Source organism: Cyprinodon variegatus, unplaced genomic scaffold (genome assembly GCF_000732505.1).
Source record: "Cyprinodon variegatus isolate N-32 unplaced genomic scaffold, C_variegatus-1.0 Scaffold454, whole genome shotgun sequence".
Lineage (NCBI taxonomy): Eukaryota > Metazoa > Chordata > Actinopteri > Cyprinodontiformes > Cyprinodontidae > Cyprinodon > Cyprinodon variegatus.
The window spans coordinates 101,506-115,428 of NW_015150907.1; the positions used below are offsets into that span (position 1 = coordinate 101,506).

Below are 13,923 nucleotides of genomic sequence, written 5' to 3' on the forward strand. Positions count from 1 at the left end.
CGTCGCTTATTTTTGCTTTGGCACCACAGCGCCACTTACAGGCCTGGCATACATTTTGCAGCGTTTTTTTAATGCATTCGTGTGGACGCTCACATTTATTTTACGTCTCCGTTTTTACGGCAAACGTTTTGGAAAATATCAGCGTTTCGTGTTCGTTTTGACTTCGTGTGGACGGGGCCTAAGTCTCACTTTCAGACTGCAAATACATGTTTAGTTTTTCATGCATTTAAAATTCGAAGCATCTTCCTCTGAGTTAAATTGACTATTTTCGATAACATTTGACAATTCTGTATAATCTAAGAGTAACTCAATGACTCATTTCAACATAACATGGATCCAGACTGATGAGAAAGTAACACTGTAACTGCATGTCTGCCTTTGTTCAGGTCCACTCTGCATACGGTAAAGACTCTGACTTTGTTATGTAGATTCCCTTTCTTCTTCTGGTGAAGAACAAAATATATCCAAACCAACCTATAATCCGTTCTCTGGTCATCGGGGCTGATTCCAGGCCAGTCTCTCTTAAGGTACTGACTTGCTAACTTCTGCAGAGCCTAAAAACACAAGCAAAGCAATGGGGAACTTTTAAAAAAGCGTGATAACACAATTATTTTCTGCTGTCAAATCACAAGAGAAGATCATTTCTGGTGCCATCACAAACCTTAACATCTCTTTATTTAGTCAGAGCACCACATGAAACTGGTAATGACCTTTAGAGTTAAAAGTCTCATTGATATTAATGCATTAAAAGGAAAACTGATTGACAGCTTTCATTTGGCAAAGCCAATTGAACACCTTAGAGATGTTGTGCTGGACAAACATGTTATGACAGAGAGTAAAGTTTACATAAGCAACTAAAAGAGCATATTTACTTTATGACCTTAGAGAAAGCATTAAAGCTACTGACAGACTGAGGAAATGACTGAAGTAAAAATGTAGACCTTCCTCATTAAGATAGGTCTAACACACACACAGGCTCTGGGTTTACTGTAGCGAGGACGCCTTAGGTCAGACATAAAACAGAGCACAGATGTTCAATCTCTGACCTAACATGGCTATTTCTGATAAGATGTGGGAAATCTGGAAAATATGAAGAAGATTGTTTCAGGGTTTTCACTGCTGGTGAAGTTTAAGAGTAACTTTTTAGGTCATGAGTTTAAGAAATGTCCAACACAATCTTACTTTGATCTAACTGACCATATTACGACAAAAGAACAAACTAAGTTTGTTAAATTCAACATGCAATTTTGTTATTAAATGGCTCAAATCTGTGTGAACCAGTAGCTCCTGGGTGTGAAGTTATAGAGGCTACCCTGCATCCTGCAGACTGGGTCAGTGTGTCAGCACAGCCACACAGAGAGAAACTGCACTTTGGTCTCTAAGGATCCGTTTAAATGGCTGCATGGGTGGTAAAACCATCATTAAAAAATTGCTATTAAACTAGAAGGAGTTAACATAACAATTCAACCCAGACATAAGCAGCATTTTAGGGAAGAATCATTTAATGCTCACAGCTTTAGTTTTGCATCTAAATCTGGTCTCAGTTCTCATTTAGAAATCCCTTCCTTCATTTTCTGTTTGTCTCAGCAAAGATGTCTCTCAAAAGCATTTTTATCGGGTGCTTTACTGCAGCTCCCCTCATCCCAATTACCAATGCCCCTTTGCTATCTGGGTATCCTATCTCCTTTCTCTCTCAGCATAAATTGCTCACTACATTTTCCCTTTGCAACACATATTTAAAATCTTTTGATTTTTTACGAGTAACAGAAAGTGTAAGATTTAAATACTTATCTTTTAAAACTGCTTATAAATAAAATTCACTATCAAAGCTAAAGGTGATCGGGCTGAACGGTGATCGGGCTGAAATCTCTGTGTTGACTTATTAAAAAAAATGATAAAACATCGACTTTAAGTCAACTTCTTTTGCCAAAGAGAGTAGAAAGGATTACAGAAACTGAATTAAAGCACACACCAAAAAAAATCAATTGCACAGAAACTGCTCTGTCCTCTGCATGAAAAAACATGTTTGTTTTAAGAGTAGTCACCCTTCTTCCTCTCTGACCCTGGAGGGAAGGGTGGAGTGTGTGTGAACGATGGTGATGAAAGTCTCACAGTTTCTGAGCAACTTTGTTGAAGGGAGCCTGAAGAGCCTGAGAAAAAAAGGAAAGTCCTTCCTAATGCATGAGCAGGTAACTGAATGATGTTGAATATTTTAGATAAATCTAGAAAAAAGTGATCTAAATACTAATTTACTGTGATCAAAATAATTCCTAGGCTGAGTGCAATTTGACAAGCCGCACCCTGGCCTGATGGATCTTAGACCTGTACAATCAAGAATCCCTTAAATTAAACCTGTCTGACAACATCAAATCCAACAAGATCCACCTCAGCCTGGATAGGGTATTAAAACCATTACTAAAGCTTTGGGATTTTAGACAAGTGTTCAAGGATTGCCCTACCTTCCAAAATTACTTCAAATGGCTTTAATCCTAATCCATACAAAGACAAAAGTGTTGCTTCCACACAAGTGTAAACTGCACCAAAGAAAAAGCTGTAGTACATATGCCAGGCCATTTGGAGGTGCTGTCACACTGCCACAGAATCACACAACCCACCAACAAAAACAGTAGCTACATGCAGAACATTTCCCCAATCCAATCTAGAGATTTAAAATCTCTTTTTAAATGAATGATCAGATCATGACGTGTGTATACATGTACAAAGTGTTCGATCAGATTAAATCGTTTAGGAATCCGCCAAAATTTTAATTTCGTGTAAAAATGTCATGCTGACGTTGCACACTTGTGAAGTGGAGATTTTTTACTCCAAAGATCAGAATTGGTGTGTAAATGAACGACAATCAGAATGGCGAACTTCAAAAGAAGTCTCTCACAAACGATATGAAATTTCTCTCCAATCGGACCGAATCAGATTAGAATCTTCAGTCTGACATTTTTTAATGAAACTTTCTTGATCTGATCGGGCTTTAAATCAGATTATTTGTGTCCATGTGAACTTAGCTTGCGAAAACTGCACAGACAGCCTAGTAAACTAGCCCCACCCTCCAGCGGCCAAAATAATTTTTTGCCTGTGAGTTTGGTCTAGTCTCGATCAAAGGCTCTAGAACTGGCAGGCCAATCACAATGCAGAGATTTGAATTTCTGGATGCAAAGGCGGCGGGGTTTTGAGGGCGGGATGACAAAGCTGTGCGACGCAGGAGAAAACACAACAAGGAAGATGACAACAACTATTGAACAGTAGCATGCACTGCAGCAGGAGCAGCTTTCAATGGAGCGCACCATTGAATGTTAAAAGTTCTATTTTCTGTTGCTGTTGTTCAACAAAGGAACGTTTTAAGATAATTTGAGACGAGAATAGTATATTTTAAAGCATCACTATATGGTCCATTTATCGATTTAATGCGTAATTAAAAAAACAGTTTCTGAAGTTAGGAAGGACCACGGCAACCAGCGGACCTCCGAGGCTAACGGCAGCCAGGGCCCTCTCAGCATAGTCGTGTGTGAAGGACCGCTGGCTCTGATGCCGATTTTTGACTCAGCTTTGGAATCAGTTTTGGAATGATTAGACTTGGGGTTTTCTTTGAAACTTGATTAGGAACAGGCTCTATGCTCATTCATTTTTAAGAAGGATGTATTCGCTGTTTTACCGACAGGCTGTTTGCTTACACTCCCCCACCAGCTTTCTGTCGCGCTTACAGTCAGTTGCGCTCATTGGTCAGAGCGTTGGCCAATAGGCACAGACATGATTTGAAAAACAACGGGTTGTTCTCATCAACAATCTTCGGATGTCTCATTCATCGGGGCCAGACTTAATTACACATTTAATCTCACATTTAGTCTGGTTTATCAGGCTAGCACAGACAGCTAATGCAAGTTAAACAGCAATATGGCAGTAAAGAGGAGCATGCAACTTACAGAGGTAGTTTAAGTCATGACTTCCTCATTATAAAGAAAAAGATGCAGCTTTCGTACACGCTGAAATATAAAATTGGCCATTTTCTTATCTTTCCACTTTGGGACCGTTTCAGCTTTTCAAAGATGCATGCTCTCTTTACATACACAGCTTAAACAACCAAATAACTTTGAAGTTTCATCTTATCTCGATGTGGATAGGACCTAAAACTCAAGGAGGTCACAAAGGAATCACAATCAACTACAACTATGTAGGGTTCACTTGCCTAGATCAATGCTTACTAAATGAAAAGATACTAGAAAAAAATGGCCTCCATGGGAGAGTTCTAAAACTAAAAAGAAAACACGTGACCAATAGCAGCACAAAGGGCCATCTCACATTCACCATGGGAAACAATCTTGAACCAATTAAACCAAAGCAGAGGAGTTACGGTAAGTAACATGTTTATCCTGTTGGCATAAAACACAGAATTATGAAAAGAAACCGAACCCATAAGTGAAATTCATTCCAGCAGGTAACAGTCTTTGGCTACATGATTTCTGCTGCCGTTCTGTAAATCAGAGGTCTGTAACCTGTCGCTCAAAAGTTCCTGGTGTCCCTCTTTGGACCCTCTACAATGGTTCTTAATAGTATATAAAAATGATAAAGAAATAACAAATAGTTTTGAATCAAGTATAACAAATACCTGACTTTAAGGTTTGAACAAAATGTTCGCAAAATAATGACATTAATCGAACCATGACTGCGTTTTTGTTTAATCTATTTTAATCTATTTTTAGTCCCAACAGTATCTCCGTTTCGTTTTTTTTCATTACATTATTTTCCAAAAATGTATAATAATACATTTCCTTCAAAGCGCTCATCAGGACACTGTACAACAAACAATCAAAATATACAATATAATATACGGTAATATAATGTACACTAAATTAAAAACAGTTGGTAGTCAGTGGATGTATGAAGTCTTGAACAGATGGGTTTTTAGGCTTTATTTAAATTATATTTTTGAGTGAATCATATTTTTAGAAGAAACTGCATGCTTCATCTTTATGGTACATTTTCTGTTTGTCCGTATTCTAAAACCTAAAAATATAAATGAACTCTTTGTCATTTGAAATGGAAACAGATCTCCTATAGCAGATATTTAACAAGCATAATAAGCTTATGGGAGCCCCAGCGACTGTTATTGAGTTGGACTCAGGGTAAAAGGGCCCTTTGGGTTTTAAAGGTAGCAGATCCCTTGCTGTAAATCTGTAGGAGAATGTAAAAGAAATAAAAAATAAAAATGCAATCAACAAAATCATTATACAACTACATCTGGAAAACCATGACTGCAGGTTGGGTAACAGAGTAGATTGTTTGACTAATTGACCAGATGATAGCTGCCTAAAACACTTATGTTAAAAGAGCAAAACCAAAATGTAGAAACATTTAGTGCAATGACTGCTTGTTTTTAATCTACACTTCTGATTAAATCGGTGTAAAAATCCAATCAAAAAAGAAAATGTCTTATTACTTTCATAGGAATAATTGATAAGTTATATAACCATACTAAATGTCAGAGCAGTTTTTGATTTCCTGCTTCAAAAAAAGGCAATGAGTTCTTGCATCATGCGTATGTGTTAAAGCCTTCTCTGTACATGTGGGCTTTTTTGTTTTTTTTTGCCAACTCTTGACAAGACTATTGAACAAGTTGTCGATGTTTTAGGATAGATGAGCCTATCTCATCTTATCTTTCTTAACAGCTTAATCCTAAAATTGTTAAGGTTTTATAGAACAAGACATAGAAGCAAAGCAGCAGTGATAATTATTATTATTGTTTTTTTTTTTTTAACTAAATCTAATTTGTTATTTGGAAAAAACTGGATCCAAACAAGGCTTCTTAAAACTTCTATTTCTAGTTTTATTTAGGATTAGCTGGAAATTATGTTCAAAGGAGAACTTACTAATGGATTGTTAGCATGTTGGAAATCCATTCTTTCATTATATATCAGCAATTATCTCCTTAATATCTGTAATAAATTCTAAAAGAGTGTGACAACCTATCAGCAAGCTTTCTTCTACTGCGAGACAAAAAGCAAATGACCTTGAAGATGCAGAAAAGAAGCTGAGCAAAGACTTTCCTTATTGAAGCAACGTCATGGGAAAAATGCCAACACACATAGTCAGGGGTTTCTCACCTTCTCCTCCACATCTTCCATATCTCTGTTGCAGCATTCACCCATTTATAACCACAATTATTCTATTTTTAACTTTTTAAAAGACATCCTTGCAAATAATCGCACAAACCTCAAACCAAAAGTCTGAAAAAACCTTTGAAAGAAAAGATACTTGTTATCGTTTTACCCCTCGATTAGTTTGCAACCATGATTTAGAAAGAAAGAGGATCTAACCATCTAATCTGTTGATCACTGATATTTCCCTGATGCAGAGTAAAGACACTTCTCTTCACTCTCAACATTTTGTAACTTTAGAGCCTCATTTATAGTGAATTCACTTAAAGGAACACCGTAGACTTTGTGACCTAAAGAGTTGACGCATATGAGTTATTTTAAATTCCTCAGGCCAACATACAAACAGGCTCGGACTGGGAACGCCCAGTACCCAATACGAAACACAATACGAATACACATTGTGCATTAACCGATCCATCTTCAAGCATCACACGACAACCATCACCAAGACTTCTATAATGCGGTTTTACTGGCTTTGGTTATTAGCATGGTGTGTAACGTCCACACTTGCAATGCACCTAAGATGGGAAACGTTAGCCTTTATATGCAACACCTCATCATGCACCGCAACATATTTTTGTAAAATATTCGACCATAAATTCGACAAACATAAGAGGAACATCGTAGTTTGGTTTAAAGAAAGCATTTTAATTTTATTGTAATTTAGTTTGTTGCAAGGATTTTACAGTTTGAAGAAATAGAAAATGACACCATGTGCCAACCATCACAAGGATCTGCATGACAAGGAAGGGCTATATATACTGCATCCATCATGTAGGTAGTTAATATTGTATTACTTCTTGAGCTCCTTGAGTTATTTACTGTCACAGGTAGGAGCTTCGGCTTGAGAGTAAGTGTTGGGGCTGGTATGATATCAGGAGGGCCGGCCCTTGCGCGCTAAAATTAGGACCGGCCCACCGGGCAAATGCCTGGTATTACAGATAAACAGTCCAAGCCTGGCTACAAACAAAAGCTAATCGAGACTCCCGATCCAACCCAGTTGCTTTTCACTGAATCTCCGCTACTGGTCATCAGCATGGTCCGGCCGGCCTGCCTCGGCGGTGCTCTCTAGAGAACAGCAGTGTATCTCTCCCCTCCAAGCGGAAGCTAGATGCCTAGCATGATCCCCATTCAAAAGGTCAGCAGAACAGCAGCTCCTGCAGGTACTGAGGATGAAGAGGAAGCTTATGCTACGTTCACACCGGACGCAGCAGGCGCAGCAGAAGCAGCGAGTTTACATGCAAAGTCAATGATGGACGCGCGTCAAGGCGCAGCAAAATGTCCCGCAGCGCGTTTTGAGCAGCAGGCGCAGCGCGTCTGAGCAGCTGAAGCAGCGCGTCGGGAGCATTTGGGGGCCAGAGCATTCCCTATCGCTGCTCCTCTTTTATGGAATAGCCTCCTGCTGCACATTAGGGAGGCTCCTCCCTGGCCGCATTTTAAAACAGGGCTCAAGACTTTTATTCGCTGGCTTTTAACACAGACAGGACTAAATAGGAGTTTATGCTGTATTTAATTATTTTATTGTGCTTTATTATGTTAGTTATGTTATGTTCCGCACCCTGTTTTCAGCTGTAGCTGTTTTAAAGCGCTCAACAAATAAAGAAGACACAGGTGGCTGGCTGGCTGGCTGCCTGTTTGTTGACTTTTGCGACAGTGCTGTGGCGCTTGTGGCCACAAGGGGTGCTTAACGACCCCCTAGTGGCCAAAAGTTACACGGTGTGCCTTTAATTTATTTTCCTCAAAACTCCACACACAAAAATATAGTAATGTGTATGGAGGCGCATTCTCAACCTTGCTATTAAATTCCACTGATCAACCATGTAATCTTTCTACAGATTAACTTCAGATAACCTGTGAGAAATTTAATGGATAAGACAGCATTTCTTTGAATGTGAATTTGCCATTCTTCCATAAAAGACATATGTAGAGTAGGGGTCAGCAACCTCCAGAGCCGCTTGCTGCTCTCTGGTGCCCCCGCTAGTGGCTCCCTGGAGCTTTTTCAAAAATGTCTGAAAATTTACAGAGCAAACAAGTACCGCTGTTATGCAGGTATGTGAACTTTTTCCATTTTTTTCCCCAATTCCTTAAAATAAAAATAACACCAAAAATCTGATTTCTTTATTGTGTTTCTATAAATTTATCGATGCAACAGACTTAAAGCACTGAATATCATACAGCATAATAGTCACATGATGTGACAATTGGTCCAGGATAAACATTTAATCAGTGTTTTTGGTCCAAATTGGCTCTTTGGGCAGTTTAGGTTACCGACCACTGATGTAGATTATAAACCTCTTGAGTGTTTCTTCAGTGCATATTCTCTATTGCTGGTCTGGCCTTTTAGGTCTAGGGCTTTAGGTCCAAGATTTTTTTCATTTTTGGATTATGGACTAAATGTTCTCTGCAATGTTTAACAATTCTAATAATGTTTAATAAAGGTGCACTTCCTCCTTGACCTGTTTATTTGTCCCTACGTCTCCATGATGATGTCTGGTCACCAGTGTTCTCCAAATATCCTTGAGACTTTCAAAGAATAAATGGGGTTTTACTGAGTTTATGAAACATGCAAACATGGTCAAATGTTCAATGGACTACATTTATATAGCCCTGCACTATAGCCACTTCCACCTAATCCCACAGATTCAGACACAACATGCAGGTTGGTAGGCAAGATTGGGGTTGTACATCATCTTGTGACGCGGGAGGTTGGATTAACCTCAACCCAGCAGCATATTTAGGGGCACCAGAGTAATAAAGGCTCAACAAAATTGTACAAAACACTTTTCATATATTTGAGAATATAAAAATATGGTGTAAGACATGAACTCAAAGTAAAACACACCCAAGGTTTTGTGGTAACAGTATGGTAAAATGTGAAAACAATCAGGCAGTATAAAGGGAAGGCAAGATAAAACCATCACATCATGGTCTTAATTCACATGATCAGACCCAGTAAAAGACATCCTCTATTTCCTGATTCAGAAACTCTCTGTCACTCAGCAGACAGTTTAAGTCCCATGGTGACAGACTTGTTATCTACTGTAAGGGTGAGAACTGACCTACAGATCTTAGCGTTTAATAATGTGCTGCTCTTTTATTCTCCTCCATCTGCCTCTCGTTTGCGACCCCTCCTTTCATCTTTAGTCCAATTCCTGTTTATATCCTCCACATTTTTCAGCCAGATGGCCATTTTTCTGATTCCTCTATTTTTCCCCCCGCTATTCTTCCTTTCTTTCCTCCATCCTCATTTTTTCTGTCATCACCTGACAGCTACTTCAATGGTGTGTTGCTATAGCAACCCCTCAGTCCTTCCTATGCGTCCGAGCTGGGGTACAAACGGCTCTTTTTTTTTAGTCATCGTAAACGCATAGAGTTAAACAATGATACGAAATGAACACATATCCTGTTATGTGATCATGGTGGTAAACATGGTGCCCAGACAGCAGGATGTCCTGACTGGACAACTGTGTGATGTGTGTATGTAGCAGAGAGAGAGAGGTTAACAAAGGAATAGAGAACAAAAGAGGAGGTGAGGTAGAATTTTGGGGATGTTGTGAAAATCAGTTACATCCTGAATGTATTTTCATCTTTACATTAAATCTAATAAAATAATTCTGTTTTGCATAACTGTATAGTTCCATTTTCTCCAACTAGCTTCCGGCACAAAAACAAAATTTATTTATATCCTATACAAGCAAATTGGCAATAAAACTGTTAAATGTAAAAACCCTGTTTTAAGGACTAACATAGAAACTTTTTCTGGTTTAAAATGAATATAAAAAGACTTCAAAAGAAGATGTAGAAAAATTTTAATCAGATTTAATCAACAAAAAACACTTTTTTAAACAACTCCTATAGAAATATCGGGTATTACATTTTTTTTTCCATTATTTTTTATTTTTATGAATGCCTTTACTGTCTTTATATTTAAATGGAAACTTTGGCATGTAGTGTGTTGTCTTTGTGGAAAAACAAAACAAACAAATGTTGAAAATCTGTAAATTGGCATTATATAAATAAACGGAATTGAATTGAAAGGAAATAGGTTGTGTTATTGGGTTATTTAGAATGGAAAAAAAAATCATTAAATTAAATTCAATCCCAAAACACAAAAAAATTGTTAAAGCATTTCTTTGTTTTAATTAATGTGTGTAAAGAAAGCAGTCTTTAAGATTGAAATGCAAATTTTATGCTATGTTTAAATCACTCGGTTTGTGTGGTTCTATTCAAACGTTAAAGGACTTTTTTTTTATTCTCATGAAGCCAACAAACACCCCAAAGTCACCTTGATACCTCTGCATTGTGTTTACTGCTTCCTTTTTTCTACCACTTGTGCTCTAAGTCTCTACCTGTCATCTCTCTGATTTCTACCTGCTTGAAGTGCATCTGTCTCTTAAAGCTCTTTACTTTCTCAACTTCCTCCTCAATCAATAAACTTGATTCTCTTGCCGTCTGCATCATTCTGCTCCTGTCGCTGTGTGTGTGTTGGTTTCCTTCGACTCTGACCTCTTCGTCTGCTGACTAAGAGCTGAGGTAGAGTTAGCGGTGATGGAGAGGAGTGTGAATGGAAGAGGACTTGAACAGAGTGAGAGATGAAAGATGATTTGTTTAGGAAAAGATAAAAGCTGACAATACCCTGATTCTGTATGGTAATGCTAGTTAGGTGTTTGTAAAGATGCATGAAAAAAACAGTAGGGAAAAAATGAAAAACTTTCTCACTACCATTTTTTTTTTTTACGTATTCCAATCAAGTATAAACTGCATCTTAATAAGATACATTCAGCAGTCTTCACAAGATTTTTACACATTTTTAAATTCTTTATGTTTGTTCAAATACTTTTTTCAAACGCAAAATTTACTCTTTTTACTGTAGTTCCATCTCTTTGTCCATTCCTTAAAAAAACCCTACTTATGTTGCCAACATTTCAACCCTTAGGAGTTTCTCACGATCTTCATTCTGCTCGCTATTCATGTGTGACTCATGGATTCGCAGTTTGTTTTGACTCTCTGAGCCAAATCTGTTGAAATCTGTTGACAGGCAGAGCCTTGGTTTGGAGCTGGCTTTAACATGCATCCTGCCTGATCAGGATGTACACAGACAAACCTTACAGTGACCATTCAAACCCAGCATAGAAATCCATCCTGGGTGATCTTAGTTATTTTCATGCAAACAAATCTGCGGCCAAGTCATACAGGAGGCTGTGAGCTGTGCAATAATCAGGACATCAGGTCTGTTCTTGTTTCTTTAGCTTCACCAAAAATAATAATAATTGTGACCCTCAGAATAAAAAAACTCCTACACACATACACTAAAGATTCTAATCCATAAAACAACCTCAGGACTAATCAGATAATCCTTTGCTTTTGCACATATCTATCATTATTTTGCACAGACTTTATACTTTGCAAGACTCTTTATAATCTAGTGATTACACAGGGGAGAAAGTAATCATAATTAACAGAATACTTACTTGAGACGGAACATCTTTAGAAGATTTTCTAACATCAGATCATGGTACTGATTCAAGGATCTGTTTCTCCAGAAGCTCAGTTTTTTTTAAAGGTGTCTGAAGTCAGTCGAAGGACATCCTTTATGTCTCTTGGATAGGTTCACATTGCAGTGCAGTTTGCAACCAATAAGAAAGAATGGATTTTAAAAGAATAAGAAGTGTGAGAAAAAACCTAATAATGTATAACTTGACTTTAAGGCTTCTACACATTCTATTCAGATGTGGAAATAAATCTGGATGAAGATGTTGAAGAGGATGTTTTATTAACTTAATAACTTTGATTTTTATAGAAATAAATGAGAGTCCAGAAACTTAAAAAATGTTGGTCACAAAAAATAACAAATGCAACAAAAAATGTATATTTTCCCGTGACTTATCCACCATAAACAGGCATTTCAGTTCTTACTATAAAACCTTACAGACCTTACATAACCTCAACTCCCCCATCATATTAATGTCAAATTGCAGCGTGTTTCTGCAGAAGCAGAGAAACAGAGCAGCGGCTACAGAAAGCAGGCAGGCAGGCCTTTTTGGGCTGAACAGTTAATTGTGACCTAAGCCTAAAACTATTCCTGTAATGCTAAAGTCGTAGGAGGGGAATGTGAGACAAGCGGCTAACTCTCGCATGCAAAACACACCCTCGTGTGCACAGAGGACATGCCTCCTTTGATTGGTTGCTGGTAATTGCAGCTGACTCCTTCACAGGAGACGCCTGCTTTGACAAACTGAAAGGACAGGGGTTAAATGCTAGCATATTAACTTTCTCTGGCCGTCCTCCCTCCTAATTTCCCTAGTGAATTTTCCTCAGGTCTGTTTTCTAAATTGTACATGACATTTTCTTTTTATGCCTATTTAAAAGCCCCTACTTCGTTGAAACAGCCAATAGTCCTGATATATTGCTTATCCGGGTATCGATGGTAAAGAACAACAAAAGCCAAAAATACCCTTGAAATAAATAAATTGCTATTTTAGCTGCTAAAACACAGTTAAATCATAGGATTCCCCCCAAAAATCCTATTTTAAAAGTCTATTGTGCTCCGACATTCCCGCACAAACACACACACCTACAATTAGGAGGAGCTCCATTGTCTAACTGATTAGAGGGCTTGTTGCTAGGCAGCCTCTATCCCTAAGGTGGAGCAGACATCACTTAAGGGAGTATCAAGAGGAGAGCAGGCGAGGCAATGTGGGAGAGGGGGGATAATGAGGGCCTGAAATCTGTCAGTTTGACCACAGGAAACCAAATCATTCAAGAACCATGCAAAATAGACACCACATCTTTTAAGTTACCCTCCCTTTGGTATGTGTAATAAAACTGGTGGTAAAAAACACATTTAGCTTCTTAAGAACAATCATGGGTTTTTAAAATTTAGAAGCATCTAATGTGTAACTGTGCAGGAGGTAACTATGGAGCAGCTGCAAAGATCTACTGCTCAGGTGGATTTCTTCTTTCTTTAAATATAAATCTGGCATATATGAGGGAAGAGCATGAAGAAATCCAATACAGAAAGAAAATCCTGATTAGTCATGTTAGCATTTTGCCATAAACCATTGAGGGGACACAATAAAGGATCGGTAGAATGTGCTCAGTTTAGATTGTTCTACATAAACCAAACTTTTTAGTACCAATACAAAACAAAAACAAGTCTACTTACTGTATATCTACTTATAACCCTGAACTCACCATCATTATCAGGGTTCCTACAGCATAAAGCAAGTTAAATTCAAGACTTTTGAAGAGTTTTTAATGCCACCCTAAATAAAAATTTAAAATTAACTTTACAATAAACACAAGAAAAACCTGGTAGTGACAAATTTACCCCAAATGTTTATTTTAACATAAACCATTACTTTCTGGCCCAGTAGACATGTTTCAAATTTTGAAAAACTTCTCATATAGGAAGAGAGCTAAAAACACCCAAATAACAGACATATTTTTTAACAACTACTGAACTGAATTCACTAACTTTTTTTGTTCCCTACTTAATCCCTCTACTTTCATTGTCTTCATACTGCCATACATCATCCGGAGATTTGGTTCTACTAGCGATGTTGTTGATGTAGAGATTCTGTGGAGGCGTTGCAGAGACAAGGATGGAACAGAACGAAGAAATACCTTCGGCTTCTCCATAATTTGAATTTGATGCTTTGAGTTTCATTTTTCGCACATGCGTCTCCACTGCCTTGATTTCCATCGTGCTTCATCTACAGTCCCTGGCAGTGGTTTTAACCATGCAGAAAACTCT

The 13,923-nt window shown here is 37.9% G+C and overlaps 2 protein-coding genes across 3 annotated transcripts in view; one reads left to right on the forward strand and one right to left on the reverse strand.

The window, feature by feature from the left end:
* fchsd2 (FCH and double SH3 domains 2) overlaps positions 1-13,923 on the reverse strand; it is a 71,386-nt gene that overhangs the window by 32,254 nt on the left and 25,209 nt on the right. For both annotated transcript variants that reach the window (XM_015389324.1, XM_015389323.1), the window contains exon 4: positions 475-554. In XM_015389324.1, the coding sequence (XP_015244810.1) occupies positions 475-554 (80 nt within the window). The remainder of the gene's footprint in view (positions 1-474; positions 555-13,923) is intronic.
* Positions 1-13,923, forward strand: part of p2ry2 (purinergic receptor P2Y, G-protein coupled, 2) — a 56,789-nt gene that overhangs the window by 7,769 nt on the left and 35,097 nt on the right. The window lies entirely within an intron of this gene.